At 43.2% G+C, this 16198-nt stretch overlaps 1 protein-coding gene across 1 annotated transcript in view; it reads right to left on the reverse strand.

Annotated features, from left to right (window-relative positions):
* Window positions 1-1732: 1732 nt before the first annotated feature.
* The window catches only part of fam222aa (family with sequence similarity 222 member Aa), a 76325-nt gene continuing 61859 nt past the window's right edge, over window positions 1733-16198 (reverse strand). The window contains exon 3 of the mRNA XM_028033558.1: window positions 1733-15121. Coding sequence (XP_027889359.1) covers window positions 13665-15121 — 1457 coding nt within the window. The 3' untranslated portion in view covers window positions 1733-13664. The remainder of the gene's footprint in view (window positions 15122-16198) is intronic.

Below are 16198 nucleotides of genomic sequence, written 5' to 3' on the forward strand. Positions count from 1 at the left end.
TCTACTCGGGACGTTGTGGGCCGGTGGGCAGAGTACTTCGAAGACCTCCTCAATCCCACCAACATGCCTTCCACTGAGGAAGCAGAGCCTGGGGACTCTGGGTTGGGCTCTCCAATCTCTGGGGGCGAGGTCGCCGAGGTGGTTAAAAAGCTCCTCGGTGGCAAGGCCCCGGGGGTGGATGAGATCCGCCCGGAGTTCCTTAAGGCTCTGGATGTTGTAGGGTTGTGTTGGTTGACGCGACTCTGCAATATCGCATGGACATCGGGGGCAGTTCCCCTGGACTGGCAGACTGGGGTGGTGGTCCCCCTGTTCAAAAAGGGGGACCGGAGGGTGTGCTCCAATTATAGAGGGGTCACACTCTTAAGCCTCCCTGGCAAGGTCTATTCAGGGGTCCTGGAGAGGAGGGTCCGTCGGATAGTCGAACCTCGGATTCAGGAAGAGCAGTGTGGTTTTCGTCCTGGTCGTGGAACACTGGACCAGCTCTACACCCTCAGCAGGGTCCTGGAGGGTGCATGGGAGTTCGCCCAACCAGTCTACATGTGTTTTGTGGACTTGGAGAAGGCGTTCAACCGTGTCCCTCGGGGAGCCCTGTGGGGGGTTCTCCGGGAGTATGGGGTACCGGGCCCTTTGATACGGGCTGTCAGGTCCCTGTATGACCGGTGTCAGAGTCTGGTCCGCATTGCCGGCAGTAAGTCGGACTCGTTTCCGGTGAGAGTTGGACTCCGCCAGGGCTGCCCTTTGTCACCGATTCTGTTCATCACTTTCATGGACAGAATTTCTAGGCGCAGCCAAGGTGTTGAGAGGATCCGATTTGGTGGCCTTAGGATCTCATCTCTACTTTTCGCAGACGATGTGGTCCTTTTGGCTTCATCAGATCGTGATCTGCAGCTCTCGCTGGATCGGTTCGCAGCCGAGTGTGAAGCGGCCGGGATGGGGATCAGTGCCTCCAAATCCGAGGCCATGGTCTTGAGCCGGAAAAGGGTAGAGTGCCTTCTCCGGGTCAGGGGGGGTGTCCTGCCCCAAGTGGAGGAGTTTAAGTATCTCGGGATCTTGTTCACGAATGGGGGAAGAAGGGAGCGGGAGATCGACAGGCGGATTGGCGCAGCGTCTGCTGTCAAGCGGGCGCTGTACCGGTCCGTCGTGGTGAAGAGAGAGCTGAGCCAAAAAGCGAAGCTCTCGATTTACCGGTCGATCTACGTTCCCACCCTCATCTATGGTCATGAGCTTTGGGTCATGACCGAAAGAACGAGATCGCGGATACAAGCGGCCGAAATGGGTTTTCTCCGTAGGGTGGCTGGGCTCTCCCTTAGAGATAGGGTGAGAAGCTCAGTCATCCGGGAGGGACTCAGAGTAGAGCCGCTGCTCCTTCACATCGAGAGGAGCCAGTTGAGGTGGCTTGGGCATCTGGTCAGGATGCCTCCTGGACGCCTCCCTGGTGAGGTGTTCCGGGCACGTCCCACCGGGAGGAGGCCCCGGGGAAGACCCAGGACACGCTGGAGGGACTATGTCTCTCGGCTGGCCTGGGAACGCCTCGGGATTCCCCCGGAGGAGCTAGAAGAAGTGGCTGGGGAGAGGGAAGTCTGGGCCTCCCTTCTGAAGCTGCTACCCCCGCGACCCGACCTCGGATAAGCGGAAGAAGATGGATGGATGGATGGATGGAGAATCAGAAAACATGAAAATTGGTTTGTGATTGAGGCATGAAACATTACAAAATAGTTTTAAAGTTATTTTGTACATTTTTTTATTTTATCAGTGATAAACCTTTTCTATCAACTAAAATGTGCCCTTAAACCTCTTTTGAATAAAGAAATCGAGCTTGCTTACAAGTCTGACAGTTTTTGCAAGAAACAGTATGCTATCAATTATGAAATCATTTATAAAGAATGTAATTAAATCCTAATGCTGAAAAAAGTTAGCTCGTCGTTTAATATGACTGCAATTTCAATGTTGGTCTGTTGATGGCGGCAGAGGTCTAAACATTTTACAGACTGAAAAGTCGTGTGTTTTGTCTGCTGTGCTGTTTTTTGACACAGATATAATAAATGTAATCTTCAGCTGCAAATATTGAAAGCTCAATGTGTAGAGGATGTTGCTTCTTTGGAATAGTTCTTCCAGACGACCTCAGGTGTCCTCAGCGATCTTCCTTCTTCCTAACAGAACTGTGAGCTGCTAAAAAACTACAAACTGGTTCATTCCTTTTTGCCTTTCATCATTTCACCTTGTTTTTCCTCCTCCTCTGAAGATTTTCACACTCATGATGGCGAAGGCCTCATCCGTCATCTCACATCCTCCTCCTCCTCTCTCCCATCTGCGTCTGAGGCCAGCAGCGCTGAAGGACACAGGGAATCTCTCACCACCTCCGAGAAGAGGCTAATCCTCTTTGCCCCAACTTTAACTGGGCCACTAATCCTGCAGGTTTATCTAAGCAGTGAGCACCTAGCACTGCTGACAACTTGGCCTGCCCTCCTCCCTTTACCCCGTTAAGTAGGGCAGGGCTCGGTCCTGCAAGTGTCACTGTCAGCAACTCTGGAACCACACGCTTGCACAGGAAGTGTGAGCTGTTAACAAAATGGCTCGTCTGCTTGCAGCAGGCGTCTGCTGGCTGCCACAAAAGTGTCTCAACGAACCAAGTGACAGCCAGACGGGACTGTGTTGTAACGGCCCTTGTTTGGTAACCGCGCAGAAGGGAAAGTTTACTCCCTCAGCCAGGAGGTCTGATGGTGACTAACTAGCTTAGGTTTTGGAAGGACAAATTGTTCAGCTATTGTTCAGCCAGTTAGGCTTTAAGATGTTTAGGCTGACTGGTCTAATGAGGACACAAGACTGGACTTATGCTAAATCCCTCTTTTTTTAACTAAACAACATTTCAGACTGATGGACAGACTCACATCTTACCGTTCACTGTGAACAATCATTTAAACCAACTTACAGTGCTTAGGAAAAGCATTGAGCCATTTTGAACTTTCACATCTTGTCATAATACAACCACATACCTTTCATTGGAGACGTTTTAAGTAGACAAACAAAAAGAATGCATGGCTGTGAAGGGGAAGGTAAAGTGTTCATCTGAGTCAATACTTTGTAGACCCACCTTTCACAGTAATTTCATCAGCGAGTCTGAGAGACTGTGTCTATCAGATTTGTACAGCTACTGAAACAGAAATATTGTCTGTTTTGCAAAACAGCTAAGCGTGGTCAAACTGGATTGAGAGCCTGTGAACATTAGGTAAAGTCTTACAGTAGACTCTCAGTTCTTACTCTGAATTGAATATTCTAACAAGTAAATAATGCTTTAGTCCAAACCATTTTACTGCAGATTTTAGAGTTGTTGTGCTGCTGGTAGATGAACCTCTGGTCTAGTTTCCAGCGTTTTACAGCCTCCAACAAGTTTTTATTTATTTATTTTTTCCTGTAGTGGCCTGTATTTAGATCCATCCATCTTCCCATTAACAACCAGCTTCCTATCCCTCTTTAAGAAAGCACTCACATAGCATAGTGCTGCCACTATCAAGGTGGGGATGGTGGGTTGAGGGTCTTAGTTTTCTACCATCCACTGTTTTATAGGTTAAAGTTTTCAGATTTGGTCTCATCTGACCAGAGCACCTTCTTCTACATTTTGCTGTTTTACCTTTATACAGTAGTTTGTGTCAAATCACAAACAGGACATCTTATGCTTTTCAACAGTCTTGCCACTCTTTCATAAATGCCAGATTTGTGGAGTGGACAAATGAGAGCAGAGCTTTTTGGAGCTATTGCTCAGACAGTCAACATGTCTGTGCTGCTGCTTTACCCATAATCTGTCTTACATGCTGAAAAGTATCTCTTAATAATTTGGCTGGTCTAATGAAATAATGTACTCAACACTTCACTCCCTGCTTCCTTCCTGCATGCTGTTTTTGCTGCTGGCAGCTTCTGCCTGGTTTTCTTCAGCCCCTCTAAAAACCTCAGCACCCCGCTTAGGCCTCAAGGTCAGAGACGCTCTCCTCAGCTCCTGACATGCATAAGACATATTCAGAGTGCAAAGATCCACTAACTACTGCATAACTTGTTGAACGCATCTCCACGGAGTAATGAGAATGGATCCTGGACCACAAACTCAAAACTATAATAAATTGGCTCATAAATATGCATTAAAAAATTAGAATGAGTTTCCTGACTGGACTTTGTTTTGGTCTATCACATAAAAATACATAATATATAAATGTTGAACATTTTAGGAGGTATTAACCTCTTTCAGGACACTGCATGTGTATAAAAATGACATCTTGTCTCTGCAGAAAAACAAGCGATCCCCCTTTTTCTGACTTTCATCTTTAATTCTTCCCAACAAAATATTTCTGCCAAGAAGAGTGACATTTCTAAATAGAATGAGCAATCACTGGAAGCACTGGGAGATGAAGAGCCAGAGACATATTGGTCAGGTGGCATGTGAGATGACCTTTCAGTCCATATGAGATGAAATGAGGCCAGTGAACCCGAAATGATTCAGAGTGTCTAAACTGACAGGCGAGGGCGCGGCCGTGGCAGAGCGTCAGCTCGGCTCCGCCGGCCTCGGTGGGCGTCTCTTGTGATTTATTGTGAAATTGCCAAGGACTCAATGTGGCATGCAGGTGAATGAGTTTTGCTAATAAGTGAAGCATTTCTGCTCCACAGAGCTCTTTTTCTGTGTGAGCGAGTGTGTGTGAAATCAGTGTGCGGTGTCTCCCAGTACCACCGCATGCTCTGGTGGAGGCGGCTGCCTCATCAGTCTGGGGATTATCTGGTGTTTTCGGTGGGCAGAGACACTAGGAGAGAGAACAGGAAGGCTCTCTGCTGAGTTCTTGAGGATATCTGTGCTGTTAAACACGGAGATTATTACAGAAAATAAAAAAAGACTGTCATTATGCATTTTATTTAAATATCAAGCAAACATGCTTTTTAATTTCATTATATCATTGAGACTTTATGTGATAAACTGAAAGAAAGTAGCATATAGTAGTAAAACAGAAGAATAAAAAACTGAACATTTCTGTATGCATTCTACCACTTCTTTACTCTGTTACCCTAAATAAAAAGTGTTGCCAGTTGCTTTAACGCTAACCACAGCTAAAACGTAAAAGATTCTTTGCAGTTTGGGACACAGCAAACAGGGATGCTTTTCTTGAACGAGGGCGGAAAACAGGAGTTGTTGGGTAGATGAATGGAGCGACATAAAGATCATGAAGTAAAACTGTCAGAGGTTGCAAAAGGCTTGAGAATAGGGTTTAATGTTTATCTTCCAGCAGGACAACAACCATAAACATTGAGCCAGAGCTATAGTAGAACAATTTAATCAAAGCATAAACCATAGCAAGAAGTGGTTTAAAAATGTATTAACTCTCATTTCACTGAACACATTTGGAAGCCACAATTTTCCTATTTTTATTAATGTAGATTTTTATAATAAGTTAATTTATAAATGTTACACCCTTTTCCCTCCTTTTCACCATTATAGACTACTTTGTGTTGGTCTTAAACACTGATCCCACTGAAGTTTGAGGTTGTCAAGTGATAAAATGTGGAAACAGATCAAGGCGTATGAATTCCTTTGCAAAGCTTTGTGTTGCAAAATATCTAGAACAGCAAGCTACAGTTTGAGCTCCCATTGCTGCAGTAGCAGGTTTGAAAAATGGGATACTGCACCTGTTGTTTCTGGAGTACTTGCCTCTTTTTGCCCACATATGTAAATTGCATTCTTAGTAACCCAACTTCCCTTTTCCACTGCTGAAGAACTGTCTCCAAAGCACAACCCAGAAAATAAAACCATTTCTGTCCCTCGTTTTTCTGCCTGTGTTTCCCTGAGGTGAGGTTGTTACCGCTGTAAAGGTGAAGGAGGTCAAGTGAACAACAAGATTGTTGAGTCGGGCATATGGCGGTGAAGTTCAGAGGCAATCCTCAGACTAATATGCTTACCTTCATTTATCAGACGCTTCGGTCCTGTGTCTTAAAATGTGAATAAAAAAAAGAAAGAAGACGGACGTAGAAGTCATCTGCTTTATTTCCTTATGTCAAACATTGTACATAAGAGAGGAAAGGTCAAATGAAAAACAGCCAATCTACATTAAAGTAAAGAAACTCCAGTCCTGAGATTGACAAAAAGCAGGGAGCAGAGAAAATGTCTCCTGTGATGGTTGAGATGGAGGAGTGACTGTGGCAGTTTCAGCAAATTGAAGATGATGGTTGCAGATCTGGAGAGGGTAAGCCGTCACTGCGATGCTTGGCTGTAGGCACATTCAAAAGCTGAAAACCCCCACGACTAAAGGATTTTACAGCTTTTCTTTTTATATTCAGACTTCTTTTTCGAAATCTAAGACTCGTATATCATTATTGTTTGAAAAGAAGAAAGAAGCATTGTACTCTTTACATTTTTTTCATCCTGAGGAGACAAAACCATTTTTTTAAAACACAGTACTGCAGGGAAAACAATAAGAGAGATGCTTTATAGATTTCCCATTTCCATATATATTATTTTCTCAAGGTTGCGGCACCCTCGTACTTTGGCAGCGTTGGTGCACTTGAGATCATCTGGGGGGGAAAAAAAGGACGAAAACACAGAAACTGCCTCACAAACCATAAAAGAATCCAAAGAGAGAGAGAAAAAAAAGGCAAAATCCTCAGACTTTTGCGTTTAGATTGGATTCAGTAATAGACCGGCTGTGCAGACCAGATGAATATGTGGAGGTCATAAGCTTTTTCATTTAAACATACACAGAAATAAAACGGGTGTAAGCTCTGGGAACACCCTGCTGTGAAGTTGTGGCTTCAGGGGAAAAAAATTCAGCTCGGTGTGTTAAGTTTTTTTTTTTTTTTTGCCTCAATGCACAGTTTATAAAAATTATATTTAACATCTGTGATGCTCACATCTGTCCAAACAATGGCTCGTAGCAGACTCTAACTTATAAGAGACATCACCATGGTGTACACAATAAAAACACAAATATTTTTTAAAAAATGTATTACATGATCTCCTCCAGTACTGGGTGATTATAACAGGTTTGATATTTTTATCATTTAATTATTGCACTTTGAAGTGGATCCCTAAACATAAGCAAAAATTCTTAGTTTTTTTTAAGTGCTTAACGTGCAGAATATCATCAAATCACTGTTTTGACCTAATTTTCTAATTCTAAACAGTTTGTGATGATACACATTTTATAATTAGTGCTTTTAGATAAAATTTCTTCTTATTATTATTTTCTTTTTACTATCGTTTAACAATTTAGTAAAACTTTAAAATGAACAACAGAGCAAAAATTCACAGGTATCTGAGCAGATTTACTCGTTATCTGATTTTAAATTTAGGAATTTATATTTGCTGTCTTCATCATCAAACCACTTGCACTGATCAAAGTAAAGTCCTGCCTGCATGGACTGTCAGAAGAGCTGAGAAGAAGCAGCTGAAGATTTGTCTCTTAGAGGCAATTCACTCACGCTTGACACATCGACACTTAGCTGCTTGGATAGCTAGCCTGTAGTTTACAAGCAGATCTTAGCATTTGTAATTTATAGTCACCGTTAAATTACAAACAATGATGGGTAGAGCTTATTTCATTTTGTTTTTGTTTTTTGAAATAAACATTTCCTAAGAGCCTATTTTTTCCGCCTTGATCTAGGAGAAGTGTAAAACCCTCTTTCAGCCAGATGACAGACAATGTGCAGCAACACGTGTGGGAGGGGCAGGTTTTTCTCCATTGAGCCTGAGAAAAGAATTTCACTTTCTCTGCTGTCAGTAAAGTGGTATCCGTTTTAAAACCATAGGAACATCACTGTTGCTTCTGAAAACCTTGGTGCCACTAACAAGCCTATGCCTTCACATTTTTGACCTCAGAGATTTGGGAAGAAAAGCAACACATCTTCAAAGACATATAGTGCAACACAGTTATAGCTGGTGGTTTAGAGACACAATTCTCTCCCGGACCGTGTGAATTATTGATGGAAGTGTTTTCCTGCCAGGTATGAGGGAAACAGAGAGAACTGGTGTCATAAATTCATCCAATCTCAGATCCTAAGGAGGATCGAAGACAAGAGCCCCGATTGAGGAGGGACATGACTGGAGTGACCCTCACCACACCCGTCGTGTGGAGGTTGGAGAAGCGCCGCCAACACTCCACAGGGCAAGCAGCTGCCTTTTCTTTCTCCTCCCCCCTTCGTTCTGAGAGCAAAAGAGCTGAGTCTGCTTCCCCATTTGCTTCTCAGCAGTATTTAAGGTGCATAATATGCGACTATAAACCTTTATACAGGGCAAAGGTCTTAATGGACTTATTGGGATTTACTAAGGGATTTTTACAGCCAGCATAAGTCACTTTTCCTACACTTTGCCCTCCAACCATCCTCCATGAGTCTCTCATTGCCCTTGAGAATGTGTTAGCAGTCAATAGAGGTCTGTAGCCTCAGAGATAAGTTATAGATTTAAATGTCCTCGATCAGAAGGCGGTGTTGCTGTGATTAATCATTCACAGAACAAGATGAGTTGAAATGTTTCTCTGGTTAGTGAAAATAGAGGATTTCTCTGCAGAAAAGCGAGACACATTAAGTCTCCAGTCAAATATTTGAGGGAACGTGTCAATTATCCTGATTACCACTGCTTTGAGGCTTTTCTGAGTCAAAAATTATCTGCATCCTTCCTTTTTTCTTTTTATTCATTCCTTCTTTTCTCTGTCAGATTGCACAGGGCCCCTCAGTCAAGCAGGGAGCGAGCATGTATAATCCAACAGAAAACAAATCCCCCTCCATCAATCGCAGCCTGGCTTTTAAAACAAGCCGGGGCGCCATGGTGTGGCACTCAGGCCCTCAGAGATGCTGTGGCGTCTGTGATATAGCAACATCACCCGCCCGCCTCCCTCCCAACCACCACCACCACTCAGACCCTGCTGTCCTCCCCTCCGACGCCAGCCAGTCCTAACCTTCGGTTTGTTTAAGCGCCGCTGAACCCTGTTGGCCCTGGATGGGGGGAGGAGGGAAGGTGGAGGAAGGGTGGGCTTTAGATAATGAACCTGCCATATGCCACTCTGCCTCTGCAGCTGAGTGAGCCGTGGCTGGATCAGCCCAGGCACAAATCTATTTGAAATTTAATTCTATTATCCTAATATGAGCTGAGCGTCCATTGTCCGAATGAGGAACAGAGGAGTGGAGCAGAATTGCAGGGCTAAGATGCGTGCCTTCAACAGAGGCTCATTAATGTGTGTGAAGGAGCAGAGGGACAGACAGTTGGGAGCCTGTGCTTCAAGAAGAAGTGATCAAGGGGAGGAGGGGATGCTGGACCAGCCTGGGTTGCATAAAAATGATTTGAAACTCTCATTTGTGGAGCCATTTTTGTTATGTTTTGCCAGAACCTTTGAACTTTTCACCTTTTCGTTCCACTACAAGCCCCAATGTCTTTTAGATGATAAAGCAGCACAAAGCCGTGGATAACTGGAAGAAAAATGCTACATGTTTATCTTTTAAATACAATTCTCAAAAGTGTGATGTGTATTTTGTGTTTAGTTCATTTTACTTTGATACCTCTAAGTAAAATCCAGTGCACGATTAGGGCGCACTGCAGATATGTGGAGGGATTTCAACTGTTTGTCCTCATGCACACATGGTTGCTAAAACCTAACACTGCACATCACCCTGGACACACCATTCCCAGGGTGAAACATGGTGGTAGCAGCATCATGTTGTGGGGATGCATTTCTTCAAGGAAGCTTTGTACAGTTGGGGGGAAGATGGAAAAAGACACGACAAGGTCTGTTAGAGACGGCTAATGTTTAGAGATTGAGGTTCACATCCCTGCATGACAACAATCCTAAACACACAGCTAACGCAAGTGGGTATGATCAAAGGATTTCAATGGCCCAGTCTAAGTCCAGACCAAAATCAATTTTGAAATATGCAGCAAGATTTGAATTTACAAAGGCCTTGTTCAAAGCATAGACAGTCTCAGTCTCGACACGGCGTTGACTTGGCTGGTATGAATGAGAATACAAAACACACCTTTTAGAATTTCATTTATGTAAAACGTTGAAATCAAATCTCTTTTTTTCTCTTCACAACTGTGCACTAATTTGTGTCTGTCGCGCAAAACTTCCTAACGTTTATGGTTGTAATGTGGAAAGATGTGAGTCAATGATTTGATCTGCATCTCTCTTCTGAAATCCCTTGCGATGGGTTTGATTTCGGTCGACAATCTCGAACGGCAATGTCCAGTAGCCAAGATGTCATGTAACGTTTCTGTTAGCTGAGGAGGCCTGGTGCCTCAGATCTCCACTGGTTTAGGGGGATGGGAGAGACGCAGACGCTAGAAACTCCACTGCCTTAAAACATCTCCCTTTTCACAGCAACATCATGTGACGGGGTTTAATGCTTGGATGCAGAAGTCAAACGGAAAGGATTTGGGGATGGGACGTATGTGTAAATCTGTCAAAATACTTCTACCACGCAGAAAATATGCTGGAATCAGACTGTGGCTAAAGAATTTGGCTGCTGAAACATAATGCATCTCTGCAATGTTGAGGTTTTACTATGCAAATTTAAGCCAAGAGGCTTTTATTCTTCAAGTCTGGAATATCTGTCAGCCATCAAAAACCTAAATCAGCCCCAGTTCGACATGTAACGATGAGCGTTTGGATAGGTTTTTGCAAAAAGTAACAATAAAAGGATATTAATTTCCTATTACACTTTTTAGTCCCCCCTGTTTTCTTCCATAATCCATACAACAGTTTTATTTAAGAAAAAAACAAAACAACTTTATCTGGCAGCACTGTTTCTCCTTTTCTATCGGGATGGCCAAAGTCTAAACATTTAGAAAATCAATCAAAAATACAAGGTTCTAATAAATAAGGAATCACACGTCAGATTACACTACAGGTCTAGTAGACCTACTACAACAAAGGCCCAGGATCCCACTGGCCTCCAGAGAGCAAATGTGAAGAAAAATAATCACAGACTTCATAGCCAAGGTATGGCTTCTGAATATATTCTTAAAGGAATTTATTTTACACCTTAGAACAAATCAAAACAAAGAAACCAGAGATAAAGATTGGGGATGTGGTACATTGGGAATGTATTGAAAACTGTAGTTTACATTTTTTTTGGTGTAAGCTCAGAGAAAAAAATGTTAATACAGTCATTATAATTGCACTTCATAAATCTAGACCGATGCCAGTATTTCTCCACAACAAAGCTCCCCGTTCTCTCATTCTGTCCAGTTAATAAATTCAATTTGCCGCTGAAATTTGACTGACAAAAGAAATGCTAATTTAAGACCAGAGAGCCACTGCACTGATACAATTTTTCTCACCCGCTCGGGTCCCACAAGGCAACAACATATTGTGGTAATTTAAGTGCAGTGCATTCGGGGAAATCTCAGAGTCATAATGAATATTTCACTGCTCTGAATCATCAAAGTTAAGACTGGCCTGGGCCAACTGCACGCCCACCCGTACCTGAAATGGGTAACAAAGAGAAAAAGACAGGGCATGATTGTTTTCGTTTTGTACTCGTTTGCAACAATAAAGTACCCCAAAAGCACGATCTAATTTGTTTTCACAGCTGCTGTAAGTGCAGCAATAAAGGAGTCAAATGACTCCACCTGCACAGAAAATCTAAAGCCTCCAATAAAAAGAAGCAAGTTATCTCCTGTACATAACTCAGTCATAATGTTTGTCATAATGTTTATGGGACTGCTGAATCAGTCGGTCAGTCTCGCTGGAAAAGTCTGGTAATCACACAATAAAATAAAAAAAAGTCTGAGGATTTTGAAGAACGCAAACTAAGAAGGTACAAACACACATGCACTCTGCCGCATACACGCTTCAACATACAGCGCCTTGTAAAGGTATTCCCTTTAACATTAAAACCATTTTTCGTGTTACAAACACAAATTTCAAGGTGTTTTATTGAGATTTTATGTGATAGATCAACACAAAGTAGTGCATGATTGTGACGTAAAAAGATAAAATATTTTTGAGCCTCTTGTGTTTAATTCCATGTCAGTCATCTGCTCAAGACCTCATAAATGAGTTTTTTGAGAACATTTGAACACAAACATGAAGACCAAGAATAAAGCAGATAGGTCAAAGAATGAGTGATGGGAAATTTAGATTATAAAAAAAATATTCTTCATTTGGAAAGAGCCACAGAGGACTGAGCATTAATAAAATAAAACAGCCAAGAGATCAATGTTAACTCTGGAGGAGCGGTGGAGATCAAAATCTGGTAACAAGACAATTATTAGACATGTGCTCCACAAACTCTGTGTAAGGGTAATGAGAAGAAACCCTTTGCTGAAAAAAAAATAGATCTCATCTGCAGTTTGCCAGAAGCTGTGTATGGGACACAGTAAACATGCTCTTGTGGTGGCAGCTTCATCATATAGGTATGCTTTTCTTCTACACGGACAGAATAAGTGTCATTTTTTTTGTAATAAAAAAAAAAAAGTAAAATCAGTTCCCAATTAGGTACAACTTTGTTTTGATCTGAAACATGAATCAAAATAAAACTTATGAGATTTGGGGTCGAACAGTGAAGAAAAGCGAAAATGTCAAACGTCACCTTTACAAGCTGCCGTAAACATAAGGTTATCTCTGTTCCCTCCCAGTCACATTCTTCACTGTAACATTTCTTTTTGTTTTTCGTATTTCTTGCAACATTTTTTCTTTTAAATAAGTATTTTGAAATTTATTGTCGGTTCCAGTGTTGGTTAGGAAAACAAAAAAAGAGCTCTCCGTTCAGGTTCTTACAGAACCAAAGCAGCAACTCTGTCTCACGTCAGAACATAAGAGACTGCACGTCAGCTTAAGGAGGAAATTTTAAATCATAGTGACGAAAAAAGGAAAACAATAGAATAAGATAAAAAAAAACAAACAGTTGAGACACTTTTCCTTGTAGCAGCCAATACATATAATATACCTACAAATATATCAAACAACAAAAAATAGGTTCAAGTTTTTCAAGTTTCTTAAATATATCATATCCAAACTACCCAATTCCAAACTTCAAAGTTAACAAAATTCAAGCAGTGCAATTAATTTATCAATTATAACAGCAACAATAACTAATATTGTACTACCCTTTTAGATTCAACCTTGTGATCCTTTTTATAAGAACACCCTAGAACTGCTAGTAATCTTCTGGTTTTTTCAGCACATTTCTGTACGTATGTACTGTTACTGACTTTTGGGTTTTAAAAGCAGCCCTAAGCACTGGCCCTTTAAGACCATTTCAGTGACAACCTACACAGTAGCTTCATCCTTAGTATTTGGAGAGGAGATACAAGTGGCGTATGCACTTCATGTCAAGCTATGATTCTCATAAAAAAAAAAAACTGTTTAAGAAGATAAAACAACAAAGCAAAAAAAAAAAAAAAATTATTAATCCAAAAATCCTATTGGCAAACCACACAATGGAACATCAGGAGAATCTTGGAATCCCTTTTCCATCCCGCTGGCAGTAACTACTACCTCTTGTGTTAGGGATCCCCCACAGCCTGCTTTAAAACCAGAAAATCTACGGTTACACAGCACAGCAACTGCTCTTCTCTAAGATGCCACGATCGTTAAAGCTGTGGCACTCACAACAGTCCCGTAGCATCTCTGTCTTGATTTTCTTCATAAATTCACAATTCTTGATTAATTTCCTCCTCTTCTCCCTCCCACCCGTCCGTTTTATCTGTAAACAGGAAGGCGGATGTGTGCATGCTGGTGGTCCAACAGCCGCGGCACCGACACAGTCTCGTAGCCTTTGCCGAGCATCTGCTCCTTGATGCAGGGAGGGTGGATGTCGTTGATCAGATACTCCAGAGACTGCAGGCTGCTGCTCAGCACTGAGGTGTTGCACAGGCTCTTGCTGGGCAGGCTGCAGCACAGACCCCCACCGCTGTCAACGGCAGGGTGGTGGTGGTGATGATGGTAGTGGTGATGGTGGTGAGGATAGCCCATTTCTCTGTGGCCCGTCGCCGGACCTCCCGTGGAGGTGCCCAGCAGCTCCTGGGGGTTGTAGCAGTCACTGTCGGGCGTCACCAGCACACTGTTCCACGGTGGTGCAAAGTACTGACCCACTGAGAAATTCCCGTGCATGCCCACACAGTTCAAAGGGGAAGAGCTGACTTTGTCAAGCCCACCCCCGCCGCTGGCACTCGCTGTCAGGTGGTAAGGTCTGGAAGAGGAGGAGGAGGACACCTGGGCCGCCATGATTCCCCCACCTGGAATACAGGTTTCGGGGGACTTGCTGATGGCGCCCCCTCCTCCGCTGCCTCCACTGTACATGCGGAGGACGGCCTGCTGTTGTTGCTGCTGTTGGTGCTGTTGCTGTTGTTGTTTCTGCCACAGGATGTAGTCCATACCCTCCGCGTACACGCCGCTCTTCATTACTTCTGCACTTTGCGCTGGCAGCCCTGATCCCGTGTACACCATGTTAGCCTGGGGACCCATTCCTACGACATAGCCTCCACCTGAGGAGCTCGAACCGACCCCCATGACTGCTGTGACCTGCTTGGAGGGGCTGGAATTTGTTGGTGCAGTGGAAGCCCCGTGACACACCTGCTGCAGGGCCTGAGCCTGGCAATGTTGGTTGATCTGATAGATGATACTCTGAATGGAGGGGAGATTAGACTGTGCAGGCAGGGACAGGCCTCGGCCCCCGGTTACAGGAATCACAGAGCCAGCCACAGTGACATTTGGGGGTACTGAATGTCCAGAGCCTTCTGGAGGCTTTGAGGGCCCAGAGTGGTATACCATTTGGCCATGACTGCTGGCTAAAGTGCTACTATTAGGGGGTGGATATGGGGCAACAGCTATGTGAGCTGGAGAGAGCTTAGTCCGTCTGCCTTCTGAGTTCTTGAGAACACCTTTGGAATGACCAAAGGTGGATGACGATGATGAGGACTTGACAATGGCAAGGAGACCCTGGAACCCTCCTGTGTGGAAATGGGGGTAAGGGCTGTAGCGCTGCCCTGTGGTATCATATCCGTTCACAGTCCGGTTAAGGTGCTTGTGCTGGGGAACCCTGATGTTGGTGGGGAAAATCTTGATGGACAGTGGGCTGTTCGCCGTCTTCTGAGCATAAGCATCGAGTTCTGCTGCTGTAGGGTACCGTGAGGAAGGTGAAGGTACCACCAGGTCACCTGAAAGACAAAACAGAAAAAATGTATGAACACATGAAGATCTCAAAGGGACAAATACAGAAAAATGCTGAGGTGAGATTTAATTTGGGAGATTTCATAACCCCAAATTCCTGTGAGGTACACAGGCACTTCTCCTGAGTCAATGACAATAATGATATAATGACAACCCAATCAACAGCCAATATATTGCTTTTGTGAATTGGTAGGTACTGCTTTTTCATTTGAAGAGTTAGTCTGACTGAATACCCTGCTAATATCTGCTTGCATATGCTGTATACATAGCTAAAATATTCTGTACTGTAAGCACATTTCCTCAAAAACTGCTGTTAAATGTGCAAAAGTTTTGCAGCCGTTGGAAGATTTCTTTCTGTTTTTAATAAAATCATTAGATCATATTGCAGATGTTTGTTTGAAAAATGCATGTGATAGCATTTCTACTTACATTATGATACAGTGAGAGGCTCATACCAGCCCATATTTAGTTGGAATCATATAAAAGAGAAATTTGTGAGCCATGAGACATCATATTATGTTAATTACAGATCTATAAAACAAAGGTGCACAAGCAACAAATGGCCTGCAAAGTTTATCAGGTTTATGAACTTTAAGGCCACCGTCTCGAGAATTTTATTAAGCAGATACACTTCAGTAGAACCCAAACATGGTTAGAAAGCAGCAGATGAGGACTGGCATTTATCAGTATGCTCCTCCGCTAAGAGCTTTCTTTCCATCTCATTTTCACATCCTGATGTGGATGTACATCCCTAGACAAATGAATCTTTTTAAAAACTCATTCTGTCAGAGCCTGCTACCTTAGGCGCTGTTAAATCAGTGCATTGTGGAATTAATTTGGACTCTCTTCAGTGCTGAATTGGGTTAGCCTTGGTACCAGGCACGAAGGGAGGAAAGGGGAGGGAATAAAAGCTTGTTTAATTGAAGTGGCACATTTTAGATTTATAAGTGGAATCACTTACTGGGTCTTACCCTTGGCAACTGAATTTTCTCATTCATTCAATCCAGCAGAACTGGGGAGAGAGACCCCCGCAAAGAACCAATTAAAGGTCAACTGGGACTTGC

This window comes from Xiphophorus couchianus, chromosome 12 (assembly GCF_001444195.1).
Source record: "Xiphophorus couchianus chromosome 12, X_couchianus-1.0, whole genome shotgun sequence".
NCBI lineage: Eukaryota > Metazoa > Chordata > Actinopteri > Cyprinodontiformes > Poeciliidae > Xiphophorus > Xiphophorus couchianus.